We start from the raw sequence: 18,437 nt of genomic DNA, 5'->3' as shown, positions 1-18,437 counted from the left end.
ACTATGTATCTCCTGTGTTTGAGAGTCTTTTCATACACATATGGTTTCCCTGCAGTAGGAACCGCTGAGGAAATTGAGCCTCCTCGGGCAAACAGTACCTTGAGGCTGTATGCACTATTCATGTATGAGATCCCATGGTCCAGAAGATGTCTGTTTGTGCAGGAATATAATAAATTATAATGTAATCGCCATACAACAGGCTCAGGCAGATAATACATAGTAACAGGACAACAGTGGACTTCCCTGTTCAAGCAATTTTGTATTATTAAACTGTATTTGTTAATTTGGCACCATTTGTATAAGTAATATGGTTTCTTTAGAATTGGTGTCTCAATGATGACTACTGTGTCCTAGGCCTTTCCTTGTAATCCTGCCAGTTGTGATTCCCCTGGTTCTTTCCAGCCTCACCCGCCAACCCCGCGGTTTCATTTTTCTCCACCACTAATCCCCCTGTTTTTCTTCACCTTCATCCCCTGTGTCTCTCCAGCACCATTCCTCTGGTGTCTCTCTCCAGCACAACCTTCCCCTGTATGTCTCAGCAACATCCCTCACCTGTGTCTCTCCAGCACCATCCTGCCCTCTGTCCTTCCAGCACCATTCCCCTGTGTCTCTCCAGCACATTCCCCATGTCTCTCCAGCACCATCCCCCGAGTATCTCTTCAGCACAATCCCCCCGGTATCTCTCCACCATTTCTACTTCCCCATCACCAACCCCCTGCCCCTGTGTCACTATCACCAACCCCCCTCCCCCATGTCACTATCACCAACTCCCATTTCTCACCTGTTTTCTCTCCAGGTTCACCTGTTTCCTTTCCAGACTCATTCCCCTTGTATCTATCTGCCCCAGCCCCCCCCCCCCCCCTAGTTTTCTCCCCAAACCCTACCCATCCCTAATTTTGCTCAGGCAGCAGCCAACACTTAATTTTCCTGTCTTCTGCCTGCTCCTTGTGTGCCCATAACTGACCGGTTTGGCAAGTTATAACCATGTTACCACACTATGAATGATGGGTGATGCAACTACATTAATTGATTAAAAAATATGTTCTCCTACAGGTTCTGTACTTGATGCTATTGATAGTGCTGACATAAAAAATAACACATTGGTGTATTTTGCCTCAGACCATGGGGGACACTTAGAGAACCGAAATGGAAACATCCAAACTGGGGGATGGAATGGAATTTACAGAGGCAAGTACTTTATATGTGCAAATAATTCTCAGAAGTAGAAGTTCTTTTCTATATGAATATATTGATTTTTACAATTAAAGAAAATAAGCTGTATGCATATCTTGAGTTCAAAACTGAGACTGTGGCGTACTTTTAATAGACGGGATGGTTTTTCCTTTTAAATTATTGGTGCTGCAAATCTATAGTTGCTGCTAAATTGCCACCAAAAAATGGGTGCCTGCAGGGACGGACTGGCCATCTGGCACTTCTGGCAAGTGCCAGAAGGGCTGATGGCCTGTCTGGCTGCCTGAAAGCCTGGCTGAGGAGCTCCGGCTCTCTAATGCATGCAGAGAGAGACTGGCCATGCCGAAGGGGTGTGGCCACACTCCTTTTCCATTGGGCCTGCACTTACAATGCTGGGCAGATTCTTGGCCACAGTTTATCACTGGGTGTCCGCAAGTCACAGGCTATTACATTAACCCCTGTGACTAAAGTTAGAATCAGATTGTATTGTACAGCTATTTATATTTGGTGTGTGTGTGTATATGTGTATATATATATATATATATATATATATATATATATATATATATATAATGTATGTGTGTGTAGATAAAATTGGTGATGCAACACCTAACGCTCCTTGTCGTCTACGTTTCAGTTTGTTCAAACTTTTGTCAGGACAAGAATAAATTGAAATGCATCTTACCTTTATAGCGTCACACAGTGTGTGTACTCCCGCGTCCCACATAGTCTCCGTCGGGTTCACATGAAGTCACCAGGTGTGACTCGCGCCAGCCACACTGTCCATGATTCCCTGCAGGCTGCACATTAAAGTGATTAACCACAACCATCACCAACAAAGCAATGATAAAAGCAACCACAAGATGGCAGTTTATACCTACCAAACAGCATGGAAAGTTATCCACATGGTACAGATAGTGAGAATACAAAACGTATATAGAAAAGTATAACAAAAAGCTTAGTTTTGCTATTATGTAGAAATAAGTTATTTATATATACTGAAAAACTACTAAAATTTAGAAATATCTCTCTCTAAAAAGGGATAAACTGCATACTTAGCTGCTAGAACCCATATTTAATATAGATAATTTTTAACTGTAGAGATTTTTTAACTAGTTCCACCCCCACAAAAAGATCTCACTAACATTCCGGAGCTGGCAACATAAAGAATGCCAGACGTGACCAACTTCTCAGTAGCGAGACATTTTTTGAGATTCCATGAAGGAAATCCGACAGGTCTGAAAGCATACAGAATGAGGAGAATAAAAAACAATATCGGGGGGGGGGAGACATTGATTGCGAACTCCTCAAACAAGAGACTAGACTTATCTTCCTCTTGGACACTCTAAAGGTGGGTATCCACTACTAGATATACAAACGAGAGCACGATTACGACATTGCAATCGTGCTCTCGTTTGTATATCTAGTGATGTGCTTAGACTGAACGTTCACTCATTCAGTTCAGGCACATCCCTCCATCCCTGCACATACTGAACCTGACGAGATCGTCAGGTTGACCAGCATGTACGGGCGATGATAGATGTCGGAAGCGACCAGCGTGCACACGCATCGCTGGTTGCTTCCGACCAAAACACGCCCGATGCATGCACGATTTGCAAGTAATTGCACGATAATCGCCTAGTGGATACCCCCCTTAACACCTTGAGGCTTAAATGAAGAAAACAACTTTACAGCCTTTTTGAAATGATGCATTTACAGTCAGTGAGTGAAGACAATGACATCATGTAATCCTTACCCCCCCAACTTTTGTGCAATGAAGACGTCCACTCCAATTTATGATCCACTTTTATATAAGGCAGAGATATAGTCTTATTTATTGATAGACTCTGGGATCCATTTCACATATGGGCACGTAAATCTCCATGGACCTTTATATGGGAACTTAACCACAACCTTTTTATGACATCATTTACGTTTAGCACTAAACGTGCAGGCACCAACTATTGTAATATGAATTCCTTTTAGTCACTCTTGTGTAATTTACGTAATTTTTATTAATTATCAATATTAGATATGGGTTAGGTTTGCTTTTTTTTCACTATACACACATATATTATTTTTTTATGACACGATTTGTTCACTAAAATATTTTCACTTTATTTGCACCCATCAGAGACCTTGAATGGTTTACAGAGACACTATTTAGTTATATATGTATGTTATAAGACTTACACTTATTTTATGATTTTTCTTTTTAATTCAGTTTTTCACTTCAATAGTATACACACATTATAGAGATTTTTCACATATGTGTACATCACTTTAGATTTCCTATTATCTTATTGCTATAATGCGAGTGGTTTTATATAGTTATTGACATATAGTTATTATGGAACATTAATTAATTTTTTTAATTTTTTGACACCCGTATATATAATGATAGGCAACATAGATTTGCAATAATAACTTTGCCAGTATAGTTGTGTTGTGGAATTTATACAGACACAATTATGACTGACAGGTACACAATATATACTTTAATATTAAAGACAATTTTCTTTAAAAAATCATTATTCCATCATTTTTAAATTAAAATTATTAGGGATCCATGGATATAATAGATTGATACTTTATATCATCATCTAAGCGATTTAACTAGCCCTTACTATACTTGGATCCATGATTTGTGTATCTATTACTTTAACCTAAATCAGTTCCTATATTTAACATTACACGGAGGTCATGTGACCAGAACCACAAGATTAATAATCCTATTTCTACGGGTACTGATCAACCATACAATGGAGAAAGGGTGTCCTTTTGACCATCAGAGAATGAGGAATGAGATCCTCAAACATTAATTTGGAATACCACACTTGTTTATATTGATAATGCAAGGTGCGGACAGGTTATCCCCTAATGGAGCCTTACTACCATCAAAGAGCTCTAAACTCGATTAGATCATCCTGAATAGACACCATTAGTCTACGTAGGAGACTGTAATAGTCAGTCACAAGAGGGTGGGCGGTGCCGCTATGACGTGGCTTAGCGCGATTGGTCACTTCAAACTGGGTCATCTCCTGATTGGATAAGGACAATACATACGGGTATATGAGGATACCCCGATGTGGGATTCGGCTTGCCTTGACAAAGCCAGTGTAGCAAAATGCCGCGTCTGTAGCGGCGCATGAGACCCGACCTTATGTCTTTCAAATGTGTATAAAAAATGTGTTGTTTGTGCACATGTATCCCAGACAAGGGCAGTGACTGATGGCACCGATACCGTGCCTGTACTGCAATCATTAGTATGAAGTGACAATATTGCTCATACAGAGAATGAAAATATATTTACATGTTTCCCAGAAACACTTGGCCCTGTAGGAGAGAATCTTTCCTTAATATTGCTAGAGGGTGCATTTGAGTACTATTGGGAAAATTTTCTTTTGGATTTTTCCCTTGATGAATAAAGGAACTATAGAATATATGTTTTTGAGAAACATCTAATAGTGAAATACAATTCATCTTAATTATACTAGCATAATAAGAGAGTTACCCCCTGAGGACTTGTATTCAGTGGATGTAATAAGAATAGAATGAATTCTAATAAACTATACTCTCAAGGGTTATACATTATAACTCAACCCAGAGTTTAGTGGACTAGCTTAACCATGGAATTTATATAAAATCCTCAATACATGATGATGCAAATATAAAGCAGAGTGTTCTGGGCTTTTTACACATCATTTATGCAGTAATACAAACACACGTATTAATTGGCTGTACTCTAATGGAATGAGCAGTATTAATGATATGAATGATATGTGTTTTTGTGGATATCCTGTATAAAGAAAGTGCACATAAATTATATCTATAATATATATACATTTAAATCCCAATGAACATTGGGGGATTAATACAGAGAACCACGCAATAATACCAGCCGTCTTGTATTGTGACATGATAGAGGCAGGCACATGCTCCGCAATCAGTTTTTAAATCACATTTTCTTTATATTTATATCACACTTTATGTTTTACCAATTTTCGCTGTTCTCTTAATATTTGGTATTAACCTGTAAAATATTAGAAGTTATGTTTTAAATAATCAGTGCACCACCTATGACATTTCACCTTCCTTCTTTTTTTCAAACATTCCGGAGCTGACATATAGCAAGTAATATAGGCACACAAAGGCTATAGTGTGACCAAAAAATGCAGACAAAAAGGCCAGAAGTAATGCCTAGCACAAGGGAAAGGTAAGGAGAATATTATAGGAAACAACCCAAATTATTAGTTTCATTAAGCCTGTATGGTACTAAGGTTTTCAATTTATATATCCAACGGGCTTCCAATTGAAGAAGAAGGTTATTCCTATTACCTCCTCTAATACTTTTAGGCACATGCTCATTTATTTTATATCTGGTCACCAAAGGATGTTTGCAACTCCTCCTAAAGTGCCTGGCCACAGGTTGTTCTTGCTCTTTACCTTCTAGGGCAGGGGTGGGCAATAAGAGGCCCTCCAGCTGTTGCTGAACTACACATCCCAGCATGCCTTGCAACAGTTTTAGCATGGCCAAATAGCAAAACCGTGGCAGGGCATGCTGGAATGTGTAGTTCTACATCATCTGGGAGGCCGCTTATTGCCCACCCCTATTCTAGGGACAGTCTCTTACTAAACTGCCTTGTGGTCTTCCACACATAGAGGAGGCCACAAGGACAGCGAATGCAAATAAATGACGTGTGTGGTCGTGCACGTCATACATGGTGTATGAGTATATGTTTTCCTGAATGTGGATGCAACAAATAATGGCCAGTCCCCATGTAACCACATGTAGTGCACCCTATACACCTGTAACACTAACATCCGGGTTTCCTAGTTAAAAAGTCTCACTCTGGGGTATATGCAGTCTAGAAATGTCATGCCGGACTAATATGTCCTTTTAAATTCTTTCTTCTCTTGAAACTTTGCATAATTGTCGCATCCTTCCTTCATGGATTTCAATTTCGGATCAGTAGTGATGATTGGCCACAATTCTCTTGCTTTTTTCATATGATGTCTACTGGTCCGATGATATTTCAATACAAAAGGCAGCTTTTTGTCATTGTGATCTGCCTTGTTGGCAGCCTTCAGAGTTTGGTCCCTGGGTAGCGCCAAGACCTTCTGCGTCATAGCAATTAATTGATCATATTGGTATCCTCTGCTTTCAAAATCGACAATCATGTTGTCAATCTGAACAGCCGTATTGATAATGTCATCTGAAATTCTATGAGCTCAGAGGAACTGAGACTATGGTAAGCTCCAGGTGGTGGATCTTGGATGTTGGCTGGTGGCGTGCAACACTGTATTACGGTCTATAGGTTTCTTGTACAAGTCCGTATGCAGCTTGCCATCTACTAAAGAGACCTGCACACCCAAAAATTGCACTGCAGTTATACTGAACTTGATTTTATCGTCCAAGGTGGGTTTTTTTTTCTACCTCCACATTGTTCAAATGTATATCCCAGAACTTCCCAATTTAAAGTTCTGGAAAAACTTTTGATAGACCCATTAGACAATACAGCATCGAATACAGATTTTGTTTTAAACAGTTGTTGCTGAGTTTGTTTAGAGGGATTAAAATTCTTAAATAAATGAGAGTCCTTTATTGTGGACCTCTATTTCCGGCTCAGTCAATACCCTGTCAGATAAATTAAAGACTAGGGCCCTCATTCAGAGCCGTACGCTCTGAGCAGAGCGCACGCTCTGAATGAGGGCCGGCCTCCATGAAAATGGAGCGTCCTCCTGGACGCTCGTATAGCTGTGGGTCACCACCCACAGGCTATACGAGCGTGCATTTTGATGGCCGCGATGGTCGTGACCATCGCGACCATCGAAACTGCGAGCCGGAGCCTGCGGTTGAGGTTTTCAACCGCAAGCTCCGGAGTGATTTTGGCTCTATCAGAGCCAAAATCACTCCCACTGACATCACTAGTGATGTCAGTGGGCCGGCTTCTGACGGGAGGCGTTCCCCCGTCAGGGTGGCACGCCCCCGGCACGCCTACCAAAGGGGGCGTGCTGTCAATCAACATCGACAGCACGCCCCCTTTGATCAGACACAACGAGCGAAGGACTTTCCTTCGCTCGTCGCGTCTGGCGCATGCGCACGACGGAGCTCCCTCCGTCGTGCGCATGCTCAGTCCAGAACATCGACCCACTTGCGAGCGGACAGCCACTCTAAGGCCCTCATTCAGAGCCGTACGCTCTGAGCAGAGCGCACGCTCTGAATGAGGGCCACCCTCCATGAAAATGGAGCGTCCTCCTGGACGCTCGTATAGCTGTGGGTCACCACCCACAGCCTATACGAGCGTGCAGTTTGATGGCCGCGATGGTCGACCCTGCGGTTGAGGTTTTCAACCGCGATGGTCGACCCTGCGGTTGAGGTTTTCAACCGCAAGCCCCAGAGTGATTTTGGCTCTATCAGAGCCAAAATCACTCCCACTGACATCACTAGTGATGTCAGTGGGCCGGCTTCTGACGGGAGGCGTTTCCGTGGGAACGCCCCCATCAGGGAGGCACGCCCCCGGCACGCCCACCAAAGGGGGCGTGCTGTCAATCAACATCGACAGCACGCCCCCTTTAATCAGACACAACGAGCGAAGGACTTTCCTTCGCTCGTCGCGTCTGGCGCATGCGCACGACGGAGCTCCCACCGTCGTGCGCATGCTCAGTGCAGAACATCGACCCACTTGCGAGCGGACAGCCGCTCGCGAGTGGGTCTGAATCAGGCCCTAAGGGTTATATTCAATTTGGCTGCGAAAACCTGTTATCGTCATTTTTGCCTGTTTTCATTATTCCCGTATTAAATTTCAAAGACTTTTCGCCGGTGCGAGAAGTCTTTGTAAAAAAACGGGGATAACTTTTCACCACACAATAGGTGGCGAAAAAAAGTGCAGAATTGGGGTTTAGGGGTGCAGTCTTAAAAAAAAATAGCCTGCACCCCTGGGAATGGCCCCTAAAATAATGTGTGTCAGAAAAAAAACAAATCGGAACACCCCAAAAACTTTACTTGAATTTTGGGGTTAAAAAAAAAAATTGGGGAACAAAGTTTTAAACACACGCAATTAATTCAGGGGGGGGTTCCCAAGTATGAGGCAGGCGTTTTAAAGAATGCGGGTGGTAGCGGCAGGTGCATTTTTTAAGAATTTTCAAAATGCACTTTAGGGACCTAAAAATATGCTTGCACCCATTTTCATCTACCCCTAATTTGATGGCATAGTTTTTTTTCCCCCCAAAAAAACCTAAGTGCTATTCTTCATCACTTCTTCACAGGTGCAAAAAAACACATGCCGCGGCTATATAAAAACCCTACTTACCTTCCGCAGACTAAAACGGGGGTACCTATAGTGATCCCCATGTCAGGACATCATTAGGGGGGTCCCTGGATGATTTCTTGAAAATTCCCCTATTTCTTCCGATACTTACCTTACCTCTGGGTCCAGTTTTCGCCGGCTCCAAATTGAATGTGGGGATAAAGTGGGCACGCACCCGATACTTTATCCCTGCAAAACCTCCGATGTGGAGCGAAAAGTCCAGCATGGACTTTTCGCTCCCAAATTCTCAAGTTCTCTTTCTACATAAGCCACAGTACAAGATAAATATTGCATCTGGAGCTAATGGAGTAACTCGAGACAACAGATAAACAACTGCCATAAATTAAGTGGAGCAAAGCCTGTTCAGCTTGGTCAGTCCTGTCCAACTGCTTAGATATAGAAGCCCACATATGTGAGAAATTCACTGTAAAAGTGAACAAGGTCAGAGGTTTGTCCGGTAGTTGAATGGTATTGTGTAATAATAAATTACCTTGATCATATGCAGTTTGCTGTGTGGGAGAGGAAACAAAGCTTTAGCATATAAATACATGAAGGATGGTACTGACTGAACTCTTCCACCAGGTAAGTGAAAAAGATGGAGGCAGCCCACAGAGGTTGACAAAGTACTATGCAACCCTACATACATAGGAGGCAATTCTGGCAGTGTTGATATTTCCAGTTACTCTCATCTGTACTAGTGCATTGTACAACAGGTTGCTTTTGCCTTTTAAAAATTGGCACTTAATTGCCAAAATGATATTACATATGTTCTTAAGCACATGTATGTCCAGCTTTTCCAGTAATGCCACTGACTATTAAAATTTGTGCAAGAAGTTGAATTTGTAGCAAATCTAGTGGAGCAGTAATGAAACTTTAAGAAAGTGTTTCCATGTAATTCTATTTCATATTGTATTTATGTGATGCAAACTTCATAGGTGGAAAAGCCATGGGTGGCTGGGAAGGTGGTATTCGTGTCCCAGGAATATTCAGGTGGCCTGGTGTGATTCCTTATGGCACAGAAACTGATGAACCCACAAGTCTTATGGATATCTACCCAACTGTGGTCCATTTAGCTGGTGGTGAATTGCCGACAGACAGGTGCATCCATTATACTGTTTTAGTTGTTTACTCATTGTTTAATCAAAGTCTAATGGACATATTTATTAAGCAGTGGATTTTCAAAACACTCGATTTTTACAGATTTTGCCTGACCATTTAAAAGTGCAATGTTAGTAAATGTAAAAGCAGGCTTGTTTTGTGTCATGATCCCGGGCTGACTCACATATACAGCAATCTGGATCAACTGGTCATGACACCGATGCACCTCGGTCACTTACCAAAATACACAAATTCACTGCCACCACAAAAGTTCATGGAGTCTTTGAATTCTCTGCACTAATGATTAATAAATCACCTTCAATTACCCAAAGGTATGTAGCATGGGCCGCTTAGCCTCACAGGTTCATTAAGAATCACGGAGAATATGCTAGATTAAATGTATTTAATCCGAAAGATATTTCCAAGGCTTAGTTACAAAAAATATTAATAAAATGATCTACAGATTATACATGCAATTAATTTCAGAAATCAAAAGGGAGGAATCGGAGAATACGAACTTACCATAAGGCATATATCTCTGTGTGCAGGAGCTCACAAGACGTTTGTTCAGGTGCATCTCAACCAGAAGGCTGCTCCCTGGAAATGGACAAACTGGGTAGAGAGAGTTGCACTGTTATGCTGCGCAGGGGCCCTCCGAGCCCCCACCTTTCTAATTAACTCTCTCAGTGCCAACTGTTAATAAATTCTGTGACTCACACACCATCTTCTTGTAAGATGACACAGGACAATTTTTCCACATTTTGCTAAGCTGCCCAACGTGTCCCATAGCTGTCTGTGTAGGTGATAAGGCACAGTTATGTAAACATACCATAAATCTTATGAATCTGGACATAGATGGTTATCTGCCCCCCCTTTCCTACCCTGGCTGGCCTCAGCCCCCCTGCAGCATAAACCTAGGTCAGCTATAGGGCATCGAATGCAGTTGCTTTATCATACAAAGTTCAGGAAATATAATTTCTGGTGATTACTTCTGGACCTACTTTCTACATTTTGCATTAAATACAGTATAACTGCCCTTTTACTGTAATCTGGCAGGCAAAATCCTAAAAAATCCTAGGTTTTAAAAATCCACTGCTTCATAAATATTCCCATAAGTATTCCCAGCAGCCATGAAAGGTAAAATGTGATAAATGCTCACAGTTTGATGAAACAATATGTGACTGGAGATTTATTTGTGTGATTCCTCACATTTGCTCCGCAAGGATTGAGAACTCATGCATTAAATATAATAATTTCCTGTTTTAAAACTACCTCTCCAAGCAATCCTTCCTTGTCACTATCCATGATGCCACCACACCTCCTGTTGGTGTCCCCCAAGGGTCGTTCTCAGTCTCTCTCCCACACTTGCCAGTTCCACCTTCATAAACTTTTCTGGAAGCAACTAAAACCACCACCCACTCTCTGTCTCTCTTTATCTCTCACTTTCAATACTGTAACCTCCTCATCTCTAGCCTCTCCCACATTGTCTCCCCTAATTCAGTCCATTTTCAATACCACTGCCTAACTTCTCTTTTGCTTCTGCCGCCCTTCTCTGCCAGTCATCACGCTGGCTTACAGTCCTCTACTGAATTTAGTTCAATAACTCACCTACATAGTCCTCGGCCCACCTAACTCTTTAATCCCTACCCCCACTCCCCACCTCTTTATACTACCTCCTCTTTGGGTTTGCCCCCTACACTCTATAGTCTAACTTCAATGAGCCTTGTGTATTACTGACTGAACTGACCTTGGCATGTATCTTCTGCCCAGTTATCAGTATCTATAGCCATGTTTCTTGTACTCTTGCTCTGGGGCACAGACCTGCTTACAAGGGCAAAATGTAATAAGGTGAGAGTTCAGAAAATGTCAGAGTTTAGCAGTAAACTCTCACAGTTTTCAAACTCGTACAAAGTAATAGAGTCCGAGAACATGCAAATTCACATGTTTTTAGACTCCAAAAACTCTCATGATTTAAACTCTCATCCAGGTGTTTTTCCATTTTGAAGATAAAACACGACCAATGTGAGAGGTTACTGCTAAACTCACATTTTCTAAACTTTCACCCTATTACATTTGGCCCCAACTGTTACACTCTCTTTCCCATCCCTCCTTTGTTATCCCTATGGACTATATTATTCATTCATTTAAAAACTAATCTATAGTTGTTCCCCTTTACAATATTTATTGGTAAATATATCAGTAGAAATGTAAATGATCAATTAGTAAAAATTATTAAAAACATACATAAACAAGGTGTCTATGGTTGGAACCATTATACAGAATTTTATAAAATAGATTGTTTTTATTCAATGGTATTATTACAATTAGTCTTTCCATTTTACCAAAAAAAGGGGGATTTCTTAAGCCATATGTATATATCCATTGCTTATTGATATGTAACCAGTCATATATTCATATTGTCCTGTATTATTTACTATGCTGATTGGAAATGATCTGTTCTAAATGCAGCTGCTGCTGAGGATTTTTCTGTTCTTAAGAGTAAATCCTTTAAAGCATGTGTCTACTTCAGTTTGTAACAGTGGTAGATAGGTAACACGTTATGTAAGTCATAGCCTCTTCACAGTATGCAGTCAGTGTTTAATAGATATGATGAGCAGAGATCCCGCTTATGGAATAAGCTTACCGGTAAGTGTGCTGATCTCTATTCATCCTCCTGCAATCTGGAGGGTTAACTCCTCCCACCGCCAGCGCAGATTCATAGTATGGCCTCCAATGTAAGCAATTATGCATCTAAGGGCTTGATTCCGAGATTTACGCTAATGTAATCGCAACTGCGATCTCTTACGGATCACTTAGTGAAAATATGCTAATGTCTTTCAATGCCTCACTGAGCAAAGGGACACCCACAGCTGCCTTCTCATATCTGTCTTGCGATGTGCAACAGCGTAAACATCAGGAACATTGACACAGATCAGGCAGCTTCTGAGTGAAATCTGACCCGTCTCAAACAAAACGTCTCTCCTGACACGGTGAAAGCTCTCACACTGGGATGGAGATCACAATGGCTAATTTATGCAGAACCCCCATTACCTCCCCTAAATGCTCACTACCTGTCACTCACTTTACGAGTGAATCCTCTGTATGAGTTTAATCGCAAACCAATCGCTGCGTTTGAGCAGTGCGGTTTCATGCATGTACAATGGCTAACAATCGCTCAATCTGCGTAAATATTGGCATTGTGGAAATCTCTGAATGAACCCCTGAGTTTCTGCAACATGCCTGTGACACTGCCATAACACACTCATAGGACAGTGCATCTCTGTGTGTCTGACTAGCTACCTCCCAGTCATTACCTAGGAACACCCAATACATTTCTGCAACATGCCTGTGATGCTGCCATAACACGCTCATAGGACAGTGCCTCTCTGTGTGTCTGACTAGCTACCTCCTAGTCATTGCCTAGGAACACCCAATACATTTCTGCAACATGCCTGTGACACTGCCATAACACGCTCATAGGACAGTGCCTCTCTGTGTGTCTGACTAGCTACCTCCTAGTCATTGCCTAGGAACACCCAATACATTTCTGCAACATGCCTGTGACACTGCCATAACATGCTCATAGGACAGTGCATCTCTGTGTGTCTGACTAGCTACCTCCCAGTCATTGCCTAGGAACACCCAATACATTTCTGCAACATGCCTGTGACGCTGCCATAACACGCTCATAGGACAGTGCATCTCTGTGTGTCTGACTAGCTACCTCCCAGTCATTGCCTAGAACACCCAGTACATTTTGGAGAACGTGCGCCTCAATCACTATTGCATTGTGCGACTTAGCCACTTGGGCACATGCGCAGTTGAAAATCATCAACCATTTGTGTGAATATCGGTATTGCTTCTTTATCATGCCCTATGTTTTCCCAATTGCCATTATTTGGCAATATCATTATTTTGCTTTGCAATATATTACCATGATCGCTGTTAAGATGTATAACCAAGTCTTACTGCTTTTTGTTTTATTTTGTAAAATTGTTCAAAAGCAAATCATTTAATAAATTAAGCAGAATGTGATTGCGTAATAATATAAAGCATATATTTAAGCTTAAACATACTTCTACATTTGTATTCACTTCATTAGAATAATTGATGGTCACAACCTAATGCCTCTGCTTACAAAGAAAACATCTTACTCAGATCATGAGTTTCTCTTTCACTACTGTGGGAGTCATTTACACGCAGTGCGCTGGCACCAAAAGGAAAGTAAGTAAATTGTTTCATTTTTGCTAAGAACATTAAATAAATAACAGCGACATGTTTGTCAAAATCAGAAATTAGCTTCTGAATTAAAGTTTTCATTGCTCTTAAATCCCGCGGAAAAATCGATGAAAAGTCTGCTTTATTGACAGATCTGGACGAATTACATTTTCGAAACCCAAATACCAGGTGCAGGAACACTTAACAATATGTAATGAATCTATAATATTAAGTTAACTGCTCCAAAATAGAGAAGCCTGGATTACCATAAGACAATAAAGGGCAGAGGTGATTATTAAACCACCAATAGTAATGCAAATTATTAAGTACTAAAGACCATATACAGTATATAAAAATAATAGCATTTGTTTGCTAATTAAATAATTAACATTAGTTAAACCCATAATGCAATAATAGACATACACATTATAAAACCTACAATAAAATTATGGAAACAATAAGATTTAATCACCACTGGAAACGGTGACTAATGAAGTGGATATTTAGTATCAAAACGATTGGGCTGTCCAAATCTATTGGTCTTTAACTGTTTTTATACATAAATGTTGATTGGACCAATTGACACTTTGCATGAAGCAATACTTGTAAAAGTCAGATTGAGATAAGAGGTGAAAACCACTGTAAATTGCACACACTGCAGGTCCAGTTATTGGCTGGTAAAAGTTACTATGCAGACACGATGTTAATCACCATAAAGCACCCCCAGTGTGTATAGCAGTGCAGGACCCAGTGTGTGGATGGTAATTTAACACACTAAAGTTCAGGCAAATCACTGGTGTTTGTTAATGAGCAAGTACAATGTTACTCACAGCAATACATCACTAGATTTAGTAGTAGTGTAGGACTCTGTTTTCAGATGCTCTTCCCCAGCCAAATCTCCAATCTCGGAGGATGACACACTGTGGCTAGTCCGGAATAGTGCTGATGTAGTAAAAAAAAGGTGCAGACTTGTGAGCACATGTGAGAGCCAGTATAATTAGAAGAGTATCCCCAGCCATCCTTCTCCGGATACAGAAATATTATAATGGCCAGTCCAGAGGTTATCTCACCATGCTGCTAAGATAAATCAAGTCAGCGAGGAGGTAGTCACACCAATTAGCATGTGTAGACAGATTCAATCAGTCCATTGTGGGTTTTTATTATTGAGGTTGTCCAGTATTTAATACCAACTATAAGTGTTAAAAATAAAAGCAACTAACGCATTTCTCCATCTGTTAGTATGACGGTTTCTTCAGAGGTAAAAAAAAATTGCCCTTATAATCCACTATGATTTCCACATAGAGTTCATAATAATTTTTGAAAATTGTATAGGTACCTGTTAAAGAGCTCATACAGTACATGGTCAAAATGGAAATTATTTCAGAATTATAGGTTTAATATTAGCTATCCGATCTACATAAACATCATACCTGACATAATAGCCTTTACACTATAAGGGGTCTATTTACTAAGCAGTGTTAGGAGACAGAGTGGAAAGTGATAAGGTGCCAGCCAATCAGCTCCCAACTGTCATTTTTCAAACACAGCCTGTGAGATGGCAGTTAGGAGCTGATTGGCTGGCACCTTATCACTTTTCACTTTGTCTCCTAACACTGCTTTGTAAATAGACCCCTTAAGACTGTAATTGGCTTTGGAGATTAATTTAATTAACCCAAGGAAAACAATTAATTGCAAACTCACTTAACTCAGAAAAAACTTCTATTGTATATCTCAAATTTTGTTTCTTAGGGGGCGCTATTTGGAAAGCTCACTATGTGACTCCAACCTTTCATCCAGAAGGTGCAGTGGGCTGCTATGATATTATCCTCTGTGCTTGTGTAGGGGATCACGTTGTACACCATAAACCTCCACTATTATTTGAACTATCAGCTGATCCTTCAGAATCCAACGCTCTTCAGCCGGATGAAGACCCCCATTATACGGCAGTACTAAGCAGAATAGAGATTGCAGTAACGGAGCATCAGAAGACTATCGATGTGGTGCCCCAGCAGTTGTCTTATTGGAATAATCTCTGGAACCCCTGGCTGCAGCCGTGTTGTGGTACATTTCCTTTCTGCTGGTGTGATAAAGAAGACAGCAATGTAACAGACATCATTTGATATATCTCATATTAGATTTTGGTGATGTTAGGTTGAAGTTCTTGTTCCTCACTTGTGATGGTGTTTCTTCTTGTCAGCAAGATTGTGTCTGGATAGGCTTTGGGCTATTACTTTACATTTTACTTTACACTCCTCAAATGTGGGAATTCTACTGGGGAATATTGTAATCTAAAATCAAGTTCACATCCGGGGAATGGCTCACATGCATTCAGGGCCGGCAACAGAAATCTTGGGGCCCGGTACACTGGATTCTCTGGAGCCCCTTCCCGCCACCCCAACCACCACCCTTGTTCCTACACACACAGGACCTGTTTCAGAGATGGACTGATTTGCAGAGCCGCACACAAACGGCTGTGCAAATCTGTCCATCTCAGATGCGAATGCAGAAGGAGATGTCAGACACCTCCTTGCTGCATTATGATACCAGCACTGCAACCATCATCGCAGGCTGGGATCTCCATCGCGACCAGTTGCAATGGTTGCTCTTTTGGTCAGGCTGTGGGATGCTCCAACTCCTTATAGGGTGCTGGTCACTTACGCAGACCCCAGTCTCATCCCTCTCGGAAAAAGGGGATGCCACACCCCCATTTTTGGGAATAGTGACCGGACACGCCCCTGCTCCGCCCCCAAAATGCAGCAGAATATCAATCATGCTGTAGCCTGGGGGGGGTCTGAGAGCATAATTACAGGACCTGTTCTGCACAGACGCAGACCCGAAAATATCGGAGATGTACATGCATCATCAGATGATCGTATCTCACTGAATCAGCCCACAGTCCACCTCTATCTTTGCAATATACCAGCTGTGCTACCCCAAGCTGCAGTCTCTCTCTTTCATATACACTTGTTCCCAAAACAGAATTAAGATTCAGATATTAAAAAATATAGCTAACAAGTCTTAACAAATGCAGCATATACTGTATATCTATCTATCTATCTATCTAAATGTATATATACACAAACTGACATCTACTGCCATATATTCTTTATACAATCCAGTGGATATGTAAACCTTAAAAAAGGGGACAGATTCAATTAACAGGGGATGCAGTAGGTTTTTATTAAAATGGAAAATAAATGAAGTAAAGATGCACTGTCACTCACCTTACCACACCACTCTGTTTATGGTGCAGGCTGCAGAAGTCAGTGTCACTCTGCTGAGGTGGCTGCATCAAGGGTGGGAGGGTGCTGGGAGCACACAGTGCCTGCACCTAGTTGTCCGGTGCCTCAGCCCGGCGGTCACACTCATTGCCGCAGGACAGTCTGCCTGTTACTGCTCCTCTTAGGTGGACCGTGACCGCGGCAGCAAGGCAGGCAGACAGGGACAGAACGGAGGGGCATGGCATTTGTAATGACGTCAGAACGTCATTCACGCATGGACCGACCAGGTGACCGAGAGAGGGGGGGGGTAACACTGACGCTTATTAAGATTATCTTTGGCCACTTGAGCCACGCCAGCGGCTTGTCAGTTTATTAATAACAATTAGGTGCCATGTCCCCATTTTTTGGCCCTCTGAACCTCGGGCCCCCTGAACCTTGAGGCCCGGGATGGGGGTACCCTTTCTACCCCCCTGTCGCCGGGCTTGAATGCATTGCACCATGTGCAAATGTTGAATTACGAACTTCTGGGCCATTTTACAATATAATAAATTAACTTGCTACATGCGGATGATTTGTTATGAATAGCAGAACATTTTGGAAATAACTCTGATGGAAATTAATGTATTAATATTATTTTCAACATTCAAACTCATCCTATAAAGCCTATACTTAGCTGTTTTCTGCTATATACACAGAAAGAATAGTCCAGGCTTGGCAAATCTGTGGCTCTACAGCTGTTGTAAAACTACAAGTCCCAGCATGCAGTGCCACAGTTTTACTATTAGGGAATGCTAAAACTGTGGCAGGGCATGTTGGGACTTGTAGTTTCACAACAGCTGGAGAACCACAGGTTGGCCAGGCCTGGAATAGTAGTCAACACTCCAGTTGTCCCTGAACTATGGTGCACTGGGCCTGATTCAGACCCGGTCGCAAGCGCTGAGCGCTCGCAACCTGGTCGATGGTGGCCCAGAGCGCATGCGCACGACGGAGCCGGCTCCGTTGTGCGCATGCGCGAGAACTGGATAGCGATGGGCAATCCGTCGCTCAGGGTCCCGCACCAAAGGGAGCATGCTGTCGATGTTGAGTGACAGCACGCCCCCTTTGGTGGGCGGGCCGGGGGGTGGCTGCCCAACCAGAGGCGTTCCCATGAGAACGCCTACCGTCTGGGGGCAGCCCCACTGACATCACAAGTGATGTCAGTGGGAGAGCTTTCGGCTCTGTTAGAGCCAAAAGCTCTCTGGGGCTTGTGGCCACGAGACCCAACCACAAGGGTCTCGTCGCAAGCCCGATGGTGCGATGGTCTTGACCATCGTGACCACCATCCTGGCCGCTCGCATTAGCTGTGGGTGGCAACCCACAGCAATGCGAGCGGCCAGGAGGCCGCTCCATGAAAAAAAAA

General features: G+C 42.1%; 1 protein-coding gene across 1 annotated transcript in view; it reads left to right on the top strand.

Moving 5' to 3' along the window:
- Window positions 1-17,773, top strand: part of LOC148539267 (arylsulfatase D-like) — a 67,223-nt gene extending 49,450 nt beyond the window's left edge. The window contains exons 8-11 of the mRNA XM_088451528.1: window positions 1,054-1,188; window positions 9,437-9,599; window positions 13,702-13,823; window positions 15,567-17,773. Coding sequence (XP_088307654.1) covers window positions 1,054-1,188; window positions 9,437-9,599; window positions 13,702-13,823; window positions 15,567-15,937 — 791 coding nt within the window. The 3' untranslated portion in view covers window positions 15,938-17,773. The remainder of the gene's footprint in view (window positions 1-1,053; window positions 1,189-9,436; window positions 9,600-13,701; window positions 13,824-15,566) is intronic.
- Window positions 17,774-18,437: the final 664 nt, after the last annotated feature.

This window comes from Taudactylus pleione, unplaced genomic scaffold, assembly GCF_031769625.1.
Source record: "Taudactylus pleione unplaced genomic scaffold, aTauple2 ptg000026l, whole genome shotgun sequence".
In the NCBI taxonomy this organism is placed as follows: domain Eukaryota; kingdom Metazoa; phylum Chordata; class Amphibia; order Anura; family Myobatrachidae; genus Taudactylus; species Taudactylus pleione.
Note: the sequence above shows the minus strand (reverse complement) of the source record. Positions and strands in the feature narration are given on the sequence as shown.